This window comes from Apis mellifera, linkage group LG1 (assembly GCF_003254395.2).
Source record: "Apis mellifera strain DH4 linkage group LG1, Amel_HAv3.1, whole genome shotgun sequence".
NCBI lineage: Eukaryota > Metazoa > Arthropoda > Insecta > Hymenoptera > Apidae > Apis > Apis mellifera.
Genome location: NC_037638.1, coordinates 25,893,609 through 25,909,975, shown reverse-complemented (window position 1 = coordinate 25,909,975; position 16,367 = coordinate 25,893,609). Strand labels below are relative to the sequence as shown.

The following is a 16,367-nucleotide window of genomic DNA, read 5'->3' as shown; positions in this document are numbered from 1 at the left end:
CATAGCTTTGTATGGCGCGGAAATTTAATTTATATATCAGAAAAAAAGATTTTATTTAATATGTTTAATATTACTCAAAGAAAATATAAATGAATTTTAATTTAAAAAAGAAACAGTTAAAAAATAGTTTTTTAAATAGATAAATAAAATATATATACATAAAATATATTACATATATATATTTTTTATTAATTTATAATTATTAAATTTTATTATTCTATTTAAATTTTATTTATATAGATGTAAAATAATCATTTAATACGATTATTATAATTAATTCTTAAATATTATTTCATTTTTAAAATAAAATTAAATTATTTTAATATTATATAATATAATGCATATTATTTTTTTCATAAACAATTTGTAAAATTAAAATGAACTAATATATAATACAATACATGTAATATATAACAATTTTTTATCTTATGAATTCTAATATTGTTATAACAATACATTACATACATATTATGTATACTTATATAGAGCGGGAATTCAGGAGTTGACAGCTAGGTTTCATTGGTTGTTTCTTACGGAACAATAAAATATGCGTATTTCGTTGTCACATTTACAAATAACATCATATAAATTGTATGTCTATGATTTAGCAAGCAGAATATTTTTCTTGTTCTATCGTCTTGACAGCAATCAATTTTTGAACTATATTTATATAATAATTATTAATTAAAAGTAACCTTAAAAAAATTCATTAATAATTTCACAAATAATTTAATTTTTCATGACTGATATTGCTATTGTTATTACTGTTAAAATATTTTGAAATGATTGAAAAACAAAGACTTTTTTTAAATTTAATAAAAAATAAAAGAATGATATTTTTATTTAAGAAACATTTCTCAGATACTACTGAAACTAATAACAATGAAAAAGTAACTCATTTTGGATTCAAAACTATTAAGGAAAGCGATAAAGTGAAAGAAGGTGTTTTACAATTTATTTAATTATCTAGATATACTTTAATGTTTTTCCCTTGTATACTGTAAATAATAAAATATTTTGTTTCTAAAAGGAATATAATTTTTGTTTTAAAATAACATGTTTCTTTAATAAAAAAAACATTACACTAAATATGAGTTTAAAATATAATGTAAAATGCATAAAAAATTAAAATAATAAACTGTTTTCTTAATATTCTTTAATATAATTTTCATTTCAATTAAAATATTATTATTAATACTAATATTATTATTTTTTAATTTTTTTTTATTACACTAATTTTTAATATAATTAATAATTTGATGTTAATAATTAATAACTTTTTAATAATAATTATGATAGAAAATTTTTTGGTTTTTATTATTTTATTAATAAATTAATTTTTTAGTATATACAGTCTTTGAAAAAGTAGCAAATTCCTATGATCAAATGAATGATGCCATGAGTTTTGGAATTCATCGTATTTGGAAAGATATATTCATTCAAAGACTTGGACCAACTCATGGCAGTAAATTATTAGATTCAGCTGGTGGTACAGGAGATATTACATTTCGATATTTAAATTATTTAAAAAATACTCTTAATCATCAAGATTTAAAAAGTTCTGTAACAGTTTGTGATATAAATGAAAATATGTTAAAAGTTGGTAAAGATAGAATAAAAAAATTAGGATGGATTAATCAAAATAATGTTGATATTGATTGGCAACAAAGCGATGCAGAAAATCTTCCTTTTAAAAATGATTCATATACTGCTTATACAATAGCTTTTGGAATTAGAAATGTAACACATATTGACAAGGTAAATTAAATTAACATATATTAGATTTCAATAATATTAAATTAATTTTTAAATAAAAATAAATAAACTTATATTTAATATTTATGGTTTTATTGTAAGAAGATTAATAAAATAAAATTCTTACAAAAATTAATTTTTTTAAAAAAGAAAAATAATATTGCTTATAGGTACTTTCTGAAGCATACAGAGTACTTATTCCAGGTGGTCGTTTCATGTGTTTGGAGTTTAGTCATGTAGATAATAATTTTTTAAAATGGTAATTATTTAATATAAAGTAAAAATTATATAAAAAAACTATGTATATATGGATATTAAAATAGATATTTATATTACAAAATAAAATTTGTAGGGTCTATGATCAATATTCATTTCAAATTATACCAGTCTTGGGCACACTCATAGCAGGAGAATGGCAACCCTATCAATATCTTGTTGAGAGTATTAGAAAATTCCCAAAACAAGAAGACTTTAAAGTAAATAATAAAATATAAAAATAGAGATTTTTATACGTGTATATTATTAGAAAAATATTTCATATTTAAATATTAAATCATTTTAGGAAATGATAGAAGAAGCAGGATTCAGAAATGTAACATATGAAAATTTGACATGTGGAATAGTAGCTATTCATTCAGGTTTTAAATTATAATTCATGTATTTTGTTTAAATATAATTAAATACATTATAAATTATTTATATTTTTTATTATATCAAAATATTTAATAAAAATTAATGAAATAATCTACTGAATATTACAGTTTGTCTATTTGCAATTTTTAAGTAAAAAATTGGATAATCTTTTGTCTATTATTTTTTTTTGTTCTTGAGTTAAATCCATAATTTCAATTACTATTGGCTTTTTATTTATATTTAACTCTAATTTCAAAAGTGCATCCAATGTTTTTATTTTTTGTTCTGCATTACGAAAACTCTGAAACATTTATATTTTTTTTTATTATTTATTTTTAAATTACTTATTTTGATACGAAATTAAATTATTAAAAATTATAAATATTTAAAAATTTTTTAAAAATTATAAAATTTTGTATAAAAATACGGATTTAAAATACCATTCTAAGTTCATGCTCAATTTCTGGATTTTTTTTCAATTTCTTCTTCAATGAAAATTCTTTTACACTAAAACCTAATAAATTTTCCAAAAGCTGAAATCATAAAATGAAATTTATTTATTATGAATTCATTCATAAATTAAAAATTTATTTTAAATAATTTAAAAATTAATAATTTATAACTGTGAACCTTATTTGAGAAAGAAACTTCTATTGTTCCAGTTCCATCTGCTATTATAGCTTCTAAAATCCATAATGAGTCTTTTTTTGATAATTTTCCAAGAACTTCAACATGACCTCGAATGATTTTAAAGATATTATTTGTTATTATTTCATTATTTATATCGTGAATGAATTCACAAATTTTCTCTTCTTTTGGAACAGTTACCACTTTTATAAATTCTGTAATATGTCTATCCGTTTTATTTTTTTTTAATGTTTCAGAAGAAGATGAATCAGTTGAAGTCTGAAAAATTACATAATTAAATATATTTTAAATAAAATTTAAAAAAAAAATACTAATTTTTATTTTTTAGAAAAATAAATAAATAAATTTAAATTAATTCAATAACTTACACTTATTTCTTTATTAATTAACAAACATTGTTGTTTTTCTTGAACTTTTGAATGAGAAACATTTTTTTTTACTAAGGATGTAGGATACAAATGTGAAGAATCATTTTTTATGGTATTTCTAAAAATATCATGCTTTACATCATTATTTTCTTCTTCTTCATTTATTATAATAAGATCATCATCTTCTTCATTTGGCAAAGCTTTAAAAGGTGTTATGACATTTTGTTCTATTTGTGTTTCTATAAATTGTTTTTCATCAATCTGCAATAAAATATTTTTAAAAATTAATTAAATCTCAAAATATAATTTATATATTAATTAAATTTAATCTAATCAATTTAATTAAATTGAATCTTTTCATAAAATAAAATATAAAAATAACCATTTCTAAAAAACAATCATCATCATCTATGATTTTTTCATCTTCATAATTTTGAACATTTTTAATTTCTGTATTAATATTTTCAATTTTTGTTTTAATTGGACTTTCGTTTTTATTATGTGATTCTATTATTATTTCTTCATTTTTATTATGTGAATTTGTATTTTTTGAGACATTTGTAAAATTTATTTCAAAATCTTCTTCAAAAAAATTATCATCTATTTCTGGTTCTTCTTTTTGAATATTATTTGACTTTATTTCATTATCATTATAAGGATCAGGATTTTCTGGTAGATTTCTGCAAATGATAAATATATATATTAAATTATTATTATTATAATTTTGTTTCAAATAATTTGATAATTTACTTTTGTTTTGGTTTTCTTATTACTTCTTTTAAAATTCAATTCATAGCAATTTAAATTAAACTCACAGAGCTCTAGCTAAAATATTTTCCAAAGCATTAGGTATTAATAAATTATCAACTTCACCACCAATTCCTTTAAGTTTTCCTTCTTCTAATAACAATACACCTCTACGACATATTATAGGACCTATTATCATAACTTTATATCCTGGTAATAACATATCCTTTATAGAAAGAATATATCAATATCAGTATTTAATTATAGTATTTAATTATTTTTTTAAAAATATTTTGTAATTTATATAATTTTCATTAACATACATTTAATTGAGGTATTGGATTATATTCAATTCCAATTATATTTTGTAATCCATCTGTTAATTTTAATTGCATCATTCTTTTTTTCTGAGTCTTTGTCATCTTTTTCATCATTTCTTCTTCAGCTGGATCTACTTCTGAGAAATTAACATTTCTAATTTCTTTTAATTGTTTATATTTTGCTTTTGTGATATTATACATTTGTTCTACCTGAATAATAATAATAAGAATAAAAAAAAATATTTAAATAATCATTTTGAATATAATATTTATACCTGAAGAATATAATTTCCAGATAATATAATAAATTTTTTTTCTGAAAGTTTAGGAGGTAAACTACCATTGTCATTATTAATTTCACGTAAATCACTAAGTTGCCATTGTCCTCTTACAAATTGTAATATTTCTTCCATGGTTGACTGAAAATAAAATTTGATTGTAATAAAATAAAAAAATATATAATTTGAATTTAATATTTCTAAAATTGAAATTAATATTTACATTTTTATGTTGATTCATATAAAATTCTATACAATCTCTCAACCATTCATTATTCATTAAATAACATTCTAATTTTAATCTATTTTTTATTTGTCTGAATATATTTTCATTCATTTCATGTACTTTTATATTATTTCTATGTGAAATTTATATTAAAATAATATTTTTTTTTCAATTTTATAAAATATATAAATAAATATTTATGAAATATATTTTATATAATTTCTTTTTAATATTTATATTTTATTATTATTTAATATTTTTTTAAATTCCTTTCTTATTTTGTTCAATATATATATAATTATGTATAACAATTATGGAAGAAATTTTTTAAGATAAGATCTTATTAATAAAAAAAATACTTTTGCTTTTTTTTTCAATGTTTTTTATGAAACAATAATATAATTTTTCAGAAAATTTTAAATATATGAATCCAGATTTAAATAAAGAAACATAAATGTAAGGTTATATTTTTAAATGATAATAATCATAGCTGTCAAATAATCGTTTTAAATATTTACACATGCATCTAATGCATTCAACATAATTTTATGTAAGTAGTATTTGTGTTATATTTTCACATTAATATTTTATATATAATATGCAAAGTATTAAAAATTTTTATTTTAACGTATATATGTATACATATATATGTAGAAAAACTTTTTAGTTTGAAAGATCATATAATGATCATATAATGATTTTTTAAGATTCATAAAACAATTTTAATTTATATATATTTTAAATTTGAAAGACAATAATAAGTTATTATAGAATAAAAATTATAGAATAAAAAGTAATTGTAAATTAATACTTTAAAATATAGTAATAATATAGATAAATATAAATAATAATTTAAAATATAATAATAATATAGAATGTCGTATTAACCGAATATGTATCAAGTATATATTATAATTTATTTAATTATTTTTGAATCAATTATTATAAATTTAATATATGTATGATAAAATTAAAAAAAAATTATTTTTCAATAATATACACATTATTAAAAATAAATATAACAACTATATAATAAAAAACATATTTATTTTGTTAATAGAAAATAATAGATAGAATAAATATAAATTAATAATTAAAAAATAATTAATAAATAAAAATTAAATTCTTTTAATTTAAATAATTTAAATAATTTTTTAAAGTTTAGCAATTTGATTAGAAAAAAATAGAATATATTTAATTTTTAAATAGAATATTGCATGTCTTATTTAATAATTTGAAAATGAAATTGATGTTGATAAATATTACGTTGTAATTATTTAGTAATAGATTTATAATTGAACATGAAAAAAATAAAAACAAAATAAAATATTAAAAAAAAAAAAAAGGAAAATAAATTATCAAGAAAAAGATAGAAATACAAAAATAAAATTATTAGCTGACTAAAAGAGAAAGAAAGGAAATAGAGGAAATAGGATATGGAAATTATCAAATCAAAGAAAAAATGAGGTTAGAAAAAAATTGAAAAAAAAAACAAATAGAAAAAAATATTGGTATTATATAAAAAAATATAAAAAGTTTAAATTTTATTCTTATTTTCTGAAATTTAAAAAAAAATTGTTGTAAACTTTAAAAATTTTAATTTATTTAAAAAAAAAATTTATTTAATTAAAAAAAACTTTGTTTGAACATGTTAAAATATTAAAAAAATATTATTCAATTAGTAGTTTAACGATCTGCGATGCAAACCATTAAATATCGATTTGATATTATAACAGAAAAAAGTAATTCATTTAATTCTTTATTTGTTAAAAAAGAATGAGTAAAACAGAATTCAAAGTTTATCATAGTTTCAAAAAAAGGATACTTTGATATCATATTATTAATGCATTTTAATATCGTATATTATATTTGCATTTTTATTAAAATCTTAATAAATATTTTATATTAAAAAAAACTTATTTATTATAATTTTAAAGTTATTGTTTTCAATTATCGAATTATTGATATAAAATTGATATATTTAAAATTTCCTCGCAAAATTTTTTTAATATTACATTTGAAAATAATTTTAAATAAAATTTTATAATAATAAAATAATTAATGATTTATATAAGTTAATTTTCTTAAATAAAAATTTAATGTATTATGTATGTAATGTAATATTGATGTATATCATTTATTCTAAATTAAATATTTTTTTTTTTTTAAATTTAAAATTGATATATATATATAATAATATTTTCTTGAAGATATGTACTTATATATTCATTGTATTTTGCACATATGACACATAAAAATGACAAGAAAAAAAGTCTTACACATATTTTCATTTTTATCAAAAATTTTTATATAATATATCTAAGATGAATTATATATTTTACATTTATATACATATTTTTCTTTTTTTATTTTTTGAGAAATTATCACATATTTTTAAATATGAATATTTAAATGAAATTTTTAAAAATATATTTAAGTAATTTATATAATTTTGTATAATTATAATATTAATATTAATATTAATATTAATATTAATAATCTTTCTTTATATTCAATATTTAAATAATTAATGCATAAAAAATAATTTGTTATCATTAAAAAATTAATAGAATCATTTTACCTATGAAGCTCGAAAAACACAATAGCTTTTTAACAATTATCAAATTTATTTTTAACAATATTATTAACAAGTCGTTTGAAAATTATGTTGTTTTTAAATTGTAATAATGCATAAATTCAAGATACTAATATAAAAAATACTGATAACAAATGCGAGGAAATGGCAGTGCGCTAGTTATGCCGAACATGCAAGGAAATATCGCTAAATTTTTGAATATGTTACATTTTGTGTGCTCAAAGATAATATGTTATTGTTATTTTTTTTTTTTTAAATAAAAAGATTTAAGAAATTTTTAATTGTCAATGACTTAAATTACGACTTTTATAATGTAATCAACAATAATTATAAAAATTACATAAATATCAATTAAGTAAAATCAATATTGAAGTACAGGAATATGGAATGATACTTTCTTTTTCTGGAGAACATTTCTTAAGGAGATGATAAAAAGTGTAAAATTACAAATATACATATTTATAAAACAATTATTGAAAAATCATTATATGCAAAAGAATATTTCAAATAATTATTTACTGAAATAATAATAATCATTTAATTGTGAAAGACTTAATTGTACTTAATTGTTTTGTTTTTAATAAAATCACAGAGTAATGTACAGATTGCATATCAGTACATTACAGTACATATAAATGTTTTGTATCTTTGAACATGTACACAAATTTATTATACTATATTTTTTACTTAATAGAATGCCACATTTATTTCAATAAATTAAATTTTTTGAAAATGATCTTCATTTGATGTATAGGAATTATTAGATGTTTGTAGTCATTATAATGTAGGATGAGTGGAAGGTGATTCACTTTCTTCATCTTCCTCTAATTCATCATCTGTATCTGAAGATAAATGTTCTCTCAGAACTAAGGAACGCATTTGTTCTAATACCTGATGTAAAGAGTCTCTTTGTTCCATTCTGTCATTTAGGGGTGTAGCATCACCACTTGCTGTTCCACCAGCTGGTGTTTGTGGTGTATTACTTGGAGGTACTGGAGTATTTGTACCATCTCCGGTGCCTTTAAATATAAAATAATAATATCCATTTATATAATTACTAATAAACATAGTACAGTTATTACTGTACTAACTATAAATAGAATTAAAACTTCAACTGATTTTACTAATTATTATACCCATATCATCACTTGCAGGACTAGCTGGTCTTTCTGCTCCTCTTACTTCTCTAGTAATTTCTTCATCTTGATTATTTAATCTTAAACCTGCAACTCCTTTTTTCGGTACGTTATATAAATCACGCTTAATCTTTCTTCGCCTAGAGGGATCATTTCTACGTAACTGAAGCATTGAACCAAAATCAGCAATATAAAGAAATCCTGCGATTAATAATTCACAATTCCGTTTGCCTTGTTTATATGCAGTTTCTAATTCATGACTTGTACGTTGATCATATTGCCACCAACCTGCAACAATGTAATTTGAAAAATTACACAAATTATGATAAAATTATGATACTCATAAAGAGTGAAAAAAATTTATTTAAATAAATCAGCTAGGGTATTCATAAAGAAAAATAACATATTCTGGAATACAGAAATTTTATTATAAATATACATATTAAAACTAAATTGTATATTTATCTTTTTATAACAAAATAATGGAAATTTTATATTTTTTATATTATACATGAAAATTATTAAATCTTGTCATACATATTTCACATGAAAATTTATAATATTTTATGTATTATACATAGTTTTATAAATAATTATATGACTATAAGTACAATCAAAAATATTTTATGCCAATATTTAAAATGGTATAAAAGATAAGATTACAAGTTATTTTATTCCTGAAACACCTTTGCATGGTGCGTCCTTTTTATCACGCTTAATATTACGTTTATAATATGGTTGATATTTTCTGTACTGACAATTATTTTTAAAATCAACTATATAAAGCATGCCGCAAATTAAAATTTCACATTGGGTGCTACCTAGGTTGTAAATATCCTCCAAATCCCGGCTGGTCCTTGAATCATATTTCCACCAACCTATGAAGGGGTAGGATATAAACTTCTCTATACTTCATCACATGTTTTTAACAAATAATGAAGTTATTTATTTTTTATTTTTAATTTATTAATAAAATTAATTTTATTCATAATGTTTTAATAATTTAATCATAATTTTATTTTACTATTTTAATATTATGCTTTCTTAATTTTTATTTTTAAATATTTTTATAGCATTTATAAAATATATGTTTATCTGTAGTAATATTTATGTTTAATATATTGTGAAAAGCAATTTATAATTTATTTTAAAATTAAAATAAATTTGTATAATACTCTACCATTTCTGCCTTCATAAAACCATTGATACTCTTCTTCAAAATGTTCTGATTCCTTTTGTGTTTCATCTACTTCCACTAGTTGTGGTCTATTAAGAAAGTCAGGAGGAATTTCTTGACGGCACATAGGGCATCTTTTACTTTGATTTGCAACACCTTTGACGCATAGATAACAATATATATGATTGCAAGGTAATCTTGCAGGATATATACATGGTTGAAGACAAACTGCACATTCTAATACTGTTGTTGAGCCTATCAATATTTTTAATAAAATTTAAAAAATTGTGATTAATATTATTATAATATTATTTGAATATTATATATAATATTTTCAAATTATATTACAACATATAGAATGTAAAATATTATTATAAATTAAATGAAATATTTTAAACAAATTATGATACAAAATTGATTAAATTAATAGATTGTATACAATAAGTAAAGATAATTTTTTCAGAATACACATACCTTCTTTTTCATCAGTTTCTTTCTCTTTATCATTTAGCGTGCTACTTGTTTCTTCTTGCGAATTAAGTTTCGCTTGAGCCATAATTTTAATCAGATTTTAATTTTTTATTGAGCAGAATTAAAAATTTCGTAAATAGTAACATATATCATATCTACATATACAATTAACAAAATGTTGACTGTAAGCCATCTTCGTTGTTTATGACATATCAGGGGTTCTAAATTTTAAGAATAACTGAATTGTTATATGAGAACCCCTTAAATATATTGCTTACTTCATAATAAAGATGGTAACATTTAAATATATATCTAAATATAATAAAATTTCAATCTGTGTAATTCTAATAAACGGATAGATCCTATATCAGATATATTTTTATTGTAAACATATTACAAATATATACATACATATTATTTTTATATTTTAATATATTTTATATATTTTTACTTTTATATATTGTATAAATATTTTGTACATATTTTAGAAGATAATAAAGTTAATCAAATGTCCGTTGAATACATCAATTTTGTACAACAAATATGGAAAGGAATAAAGTAAAAAAAAAGATAAACTAAAAATATGAAAATCAGCGTCATCTTCAGAGTATTGCAATAAATAATGACAGCAAAGATAGAAGAAAATAGATAGGATAAAAATTAATTATTAATGTCAACTTTTGAATATTAAATTCACATTTCTTCAAAAATAAAGTAAAATAAATTGAGAATTGAGAATCAATGTCATTTCTTAAATATTTCTAAAAAGATGATTTTTAGAAAAATGTTTTTAGTAATCAATAGATGACGCTGAAGGTCAATTTTTATATTCTATTTTCTATTGTTTGTTATTTTTGCTACATATTAAGTATAAGAATAAACAAATCATATTATATATTTTTGTAGCTCAAAATCAGGATTATAGAATTCCATTATGATTTTAATATCAATCGCATTGTTTTTAAAAATGCAAAATTTGATATTCATTTTTGCGGATATAAATAATATAATGAATTAACAAAATAATAAGATAATAAAAAAAATAAAAATTTGTAAAATAATGTCAATTGTCTAAAATTATTTAGCAAATATAAATAATAGCTAGAAAAAGAGAAATTATTTAAATTTTTTTAAAAATAAGAATTAATAATTTTATTACAAAAGAATATAAGAATAAAGAATAAAAATATAAGAATAATGAAATTCTTTAAATTTTTTTAAAAATGAAAATTAATAATTTCATTACAGAAGAATGTAAAAATAATAAATATATATATATATATAAAATATATTGTATATAATATATGTATATATAAATTATCTTAGTGAGTATAAGAATTATATTCAATTACAAAAGTTGATAAAATAAAGATATTTTAAAAATAATTTCTTTAATATATCATTTTATAAATGCATGTATGAGATGAATTCATCAATTTTTTAATAATTATAAATATAGCTAATAAACAAAAGCGTGTATGAGTCTATCGAATAGAAAAATAAATTTTACAAATATAAATAAAAAGATTGAAGAGCAAGAAAAATATAAATTAAAGATTGACTATTAGTATTATCTTCTTATTATCTTTTTTAGAAATATCTTATTTATCAATTACATTTAATTAAAAAATAAATTAAGATATAAGTATATAAGTATATAAATTAAAGATCTTTGGAATTATATAAATCTTTAAATATATATTATATATTATAATTCAATCGGATAATAACTTACCTAGTATTAAATATTTTTTAAAATATGCGAGTAATTATGGTAAATATAAAAAAAATTATAGATCATGCTGCAATATACAGCATGCAAATAAGTATATTTAAATTTTATTGAATGATTTAAAATAACAATTATGTGTTTAAAACCAATCTCAGTATAAATATACATCTATATACAAAACATGGCTTAAATAAAATTATAATACAATATACAATTTCTACTTTGTTGTGTTAGACGTCATAAAATACTGTTAATTATTATTTAAGAAATAATTATAAAATATAATAAAGATTAATTAATTTATATCAAGCCTGTCATGAAACATTTGGCAGTTTCTTGGTTTTCGTAAATTATAGATACAAAGTATAACAACCCTATTACCTCATTTTCAATATTATGTACATTATTATCGATTTGATCTTGTGGAAATTAATTGCCATGAAATATATAGAAATAAAAGCTCGAATTCGTATCGCAGTATTTAATATAATCGGACGAAAAGTACGCAATAACACCGGTCAGTATCACAGCTACTTTCTGTTCTTTCAATTGCAATGAAATTATTAATTAAATAGTCTTTTATGTAGGCAATTATTCATTCAATATACAATATATGTATAGTATACGTATATGGTATTCAAAAAAAAAAATATTAATCAAAAAAAGAGAAAAAGAGAATATTTCATGATATATGTTAAACAATATATTGACTATTACAGCAACGTAGGAAACTTAAGTTTCTTCAACGTACTGTAAGCGAACGTAAAATAGATTGCACAAGATTTTCATATTACTCATTGATACATGTTATCAATGAACAGAGAAAGAAATCCTTTGGTCCAACACATATGTTCTTTTTGATAAATCACTATTAATTCATTTAGAGATCATGCGCCAGTTTTATCAATTGCACAAATTTATTTGTGCAAATGTAGGAATCACATTTTTAAATAATAATTGTATTTAAATTTAAATTTAAATTTTTTTATAATTTATTAATATATATTATAATTTATTAATTTCTTGCAACACCGCATATCATGATATTTGGCAGCGCTCCGCGTCGTTTGCGCCATGCACCGAGAGATTGTGCGTGTGTCTGTAATGTTCTACACCATCTCTTTGTTCTGGCGCCATCTTCGGCCTATAAGATAATATTTTTTATAAATGAAATATTGTTAACAGTTAAAATTTTATATGTTTGATATTACAATGTATAATGTGATAAATAATATGATAAATTGATAAAAATAAAGAATAACTTTTCAAAAAGTTTAATTTTAGAAAGATTATAGTGAATAAATAAATAATTTTCAAAATGTAAAATATTGTTTTTAACAAAAATCATCTCACCTTAAAAATAAAAGTTTCTTTTGATGACAATTCTTGAATTTCGAAATAATCTTCAAGATCTGTTTCACAACATACTATACATTTATCTAAATACAATGGTTCCTAAAATAGATAAAATCTTTTATTTTAATACAGAATAAAATTGTGTAAGTATTTGATATTTAAAAGCGTGTAAATAACTTACTCGCAACAAAGAATAACGTCCGAATTTTTCTTTAACTAACAATAAAGTAGCTTCTTTAATACCAATGTGTCTTGGAAAGAGAGAATCATCATTAAATTCAAGATCCTCTGCATTTGGCTGTAAAAATATTATGTAAGCATAAATTATACGAAGAACATACAATCTATATTAATTATATAAAAATTATTCACCTTGCCATTAGTAACCAACATAGCAGTTACAGGAGCAAGTTTGACAGTACGTCCGCGTCTCCAATTATTATCTGTTGGTTGAGCAACTAGAAGACGTCCTTCTAATACAAATTTTGCTTCTTCATGAGCCCATTCTAATACTTCCACGGCCATCTATATTGTTATATTATTCAATTATGTCATATTACATACACATACATAATTAAAGTTAAACTTATTAATATATTTATAAAAATATTTTGAAATAAATATATCTATATTACCTTTCTCAATTTTATATTCACCATATCTTGTTCACCGATCGGTCGTCTACCATTTTGGATAATTGAAATTCTTCTCCAAAGTTTCGTCGAAGTCACATCTTTTGCTTCCTATTATTACATTATTAAATAAATTCATGTATAATTTACATTTATATATAAAAATAAACTTATAATATAACATTACTTAAATTTATAATATAAATAAATAATATACTTACAGCATTCATATGTTCCAAATGTAATTCTATATTAGCTTGAGCCTGTTTTAATCTCTCTTTTGCTTCTTGTATATCTGGTCGTACGGAAGGCGTAGCTTTTAGTAATCGTGCCAAGAGAAGAGGATATTTCGTCACTCTTTGTACAGGAACCTATAAATTATTTTTCGTATATAATTTTCTATAGAAAATTTATCATAAGTTTTCAATGAAAAAACATATTTAATATTTCAAAAATAATGTTTTAATTTTACTTTATTTTTACCATTAGAAAAGAATTTAAATTCATTCTACGTAGAACCGTGTTTTCCATTTGTGAAACTTTTAGAAAAATTCGTAGCAACTCTTTCTCCTTTTCCAGATTCTGTAATAACAAACTTGCGCTTCCTTGACGAGTACAATAACTTTCAAATGCATGTAACATCCGTTCAGATTCTAGAAAAATCTTGCCTACATCTACCGTTAAAAGATCTTCATCACCAGATTCCTATGAAACATTTAAAAATTTTTTACTTATTTTTAAACAATTTTATTTTTATTTTATTAAAATCAATCAAAATCAGATTAGTTTATTTATAACTAAGTAAGTAATAAAATATAGTATAGATATAGTTCTTTATTACCTGAGCAAATTCCACAGCGAATTTTAATTTTTCCGCGAGTACAAGATTGTGTTCGAGAAGTTCTTCCACATTGAGAAAAATCGCTGTAAGCTGTTCAGATGTGAGTAGGCCAGCCCTTAACATGGGTCTGTGAAATTCTTCGAGAATAATCTGTAGATCTCTTCCATATTTTTGTTCAGTCTCGACGATTTCCGTAATGATTTCTTTTCGCTCTATTCTTTTTTTCGAGCATTTTCTGCACACGAAAGGCGCATATACTACACCGCTAAATAATACAAATATAACAATCGTTAAAACTTTTTTTAAAAATCTTTAATAATCTTAATGCTAATTAATAATCATTAATAATCTCTGTACTTATAATTTCATCAAGAATAACTTTTTTATATTCAAAGAATATAATTTAAACATTTTTTTTTTCTAAAACGTTTCTAATTAAAATATTTTTGTTAATTAATTATCATTAAAAGTTAAAATGATTTTTTTTATATTTACAAAAGATGCATTAAGAATTTGAAAGAAAAAAAAAAAAAAATACAATCGACTTGGCATGTGTTCGTGGTTGAAACATATATATTCGGTAACAAAACTTTCGCTCGTTGCGGTAAGTAGTAGCAGTAAGAGAAAACACAATTCAGTGAATATTTGTTACGTGGTTTTGTTTGAATAGATAATATTAGAATTGTGTATTATTTTAGTTATAGGAAATACGTATATTTTTTAATAATTTTTAATAACAATTCGAAATATATAATTTTATTTTTTTTATACATATATATTAATATTAAATTTTTATTTTTTTTTCATTACAAAGAAAAAATATATATATATATATATATATATGATTTATACAGATAATATTATTATCAGTATAATAATAATAAATATAATATTAACACATACCTATCTGTTATTAGAGGATCCAAACGTTGTTCGCAGTCCTCGCAGTGCTTTGAATCACCGGAAATCACTTGTGGGATTCCACTGAGGAGACTTCCTGGTCCCGAAGAGACATTTCCTGCTCTCCAACGTCTCGGCACGCCCCGTGTGCTGCTGGCTTGACTGCTTTCAGATCCCACTCCGCTATCAGTTCTTTCTATATCTACAGCTCTTACCTTTAAAAAAAAAAAATATCGCTATTACAATACGTATCACCATTTTTTTCGATCCTTATCTCTTATATCGTTATCCATAAATCTTTAATTTCGAGTAAACTATAACGTTATCGTAAAATATGAATTATCTTATATATATATATATATATATATATATATATATATATATATATATATACATACATATACATATATAAATAATAATAATTAAATTTGAATAGGGACGATCGTTTACATTGCCAATAAATTTTTCATTCATTCAAGGAATTTTTCCAATAAGATGTTAAATCACGAGAGTTTAATTGAAGGCACTTGTTGTATTCTTTTTGTATTTAA

General features: G+C 20.5%; 4 protein-coding genes across 8 annotated transcripts in view; 1 reads left to right on the top strand and 3 right to left on the bottom strand.

Annotated features, from left to right (window-relative positions):
- The first annotated feature begins 535 nt into the window (after positions 1-535).
- LOC413255 (2-methoxy-6-polyprenyl-1,4-benzoquinol methylase, mitochondrial) lies at positions 536-2,463 on the top strand. The gene is made up of 5 exons (XM_396701.6): positions 536-942; positions 1,346-1,758; positions 1,926-2,014; positions 2,108-2,231; positions 2,318-2,463. Exons 1-5 carry the CDS (start codon positions 783-785, stop codon positions 2,405-2,407), a joined length of 876 nt encoding a protein of 291 aa, XP_396701.3. The 5' UTR covers positions 536-782; the 3' UTR covers positions 2,408-2,463.
- Positions 2,464-2,472: 9 nt separating this feature from the next.
- On the bottom strand, positions 2,473-5,086 carry LOC100576708 (recQ-mediated genome instability protein 1). Its single transcript, XM_026442935.1, has 9 exons — positions 4,973-5,086; positions 4,747-4,890; positions 4,475-4,681; positions 4,220-4,377; positions 3,787-4,084; positions 3,405-3,665; positions 3,019-3,294; positions 2,829-2,921; positions 2,473-2,689 (listed from the first exon to the last, which is right to left on the bottom strand). The coding sequence occupies exons 1-9, from the start codon at positions 5,084-5,086 to the stop codon at positions 2,522-2,524; spliced, it is 1,719 nt and encodes a 572-aa protein (XP_026298720.1). The 3' UTR covers positions 2,473-2,521.
- A 3,000-nt stretch (positions 5,087-8,086) lies between these two features.
- On the bottom strand, positions 8,087-10,688 carry LOC113219004 (E3 ubiquitin-protein ligase RNF146). Of its 3 annotated transcripts, none has more exons than XM_026442938.1 (5): positions 10,359-10,688; positions 9,888-10,139; positions 9,529-9,585; positions 8,696-8,995; positions 8,087-8,590 (listed from the first exon to the last, which is right to left on the bottom strand). In XM_026442938.1, exons 1-5 carry the CDS (start codon positions 10,438-10,440, stop codon positions 8,349-8,351), a joined length of 933 nt encoding a protein of 310 aa, XP_026298723.1. In that variant the 5' UTR covers positions 10,441-10,688; the 3' UTR covers positions 8,087-8,348. The 3 variants fall into 3 exon arrangements, with proteins under 3 accessions (XP_026298723.1, XP_026298727.1, XP_026298735.1); XM_026442942.1 differs by having other exon boundaries at positions 8,099-8,590; positions 8,708-8,995; positions 10,359-10,672; XM_026442950.1 differs by lacking the exon at positions 9,529-9,585 and having other exon boundaries at positions 8,104-8,590; positions 8,708-8,995; positions 10,359-10,663.
- A 2,361-nt stretch (positions 10,689-13,049) lies between these two features.
- Positions 13,050-16,367, bottom strand: part of LOC412354 — a 39,888-nt gene continuing 36,570 nt past the window's right edge. For all 3 annotated transcript variants that reach the window (XM_016915393.2, XM_006571679.3, XM_006571681.3), the window contains 9 exons: positions 15,820-16,031; positions 14,917-15,181; positions 14,559-14,780; positions 14,297-14,446; positions 14,079-14,186; positions 13,816-13,968; positions 13,625-13,741; positions 13,441-13,542; positions 13,050-13,231 (listed from right to left, as the gene is read on the bottom strand). In XM_016915393.2, the coding sequence (XP_016770882.2) occupies positions 13,103-13,231; positions 13,441-13,542; positions 13,625-13,741; positions 13,816-13,968; positions 14,079-14,186; positions 14,297-14,446; positions 14,559-14,780; positions 14,917-15,181; positions 15,820-16,031 (1,458 nt within the window). In that variant the 3' untranslated portion in view covers positions 13,050-13,102. The remainder of the gene's footprint in view (positions 13,232-13,440; positions 13,543-13,624; positions 13,742-13,815; positions 13,969-14,078; positions 14,187-14,296; positions 14,447-14,558; positions 14,781-14,916; positions 15,182-15,819; positions 16,032-16,367) is intronic.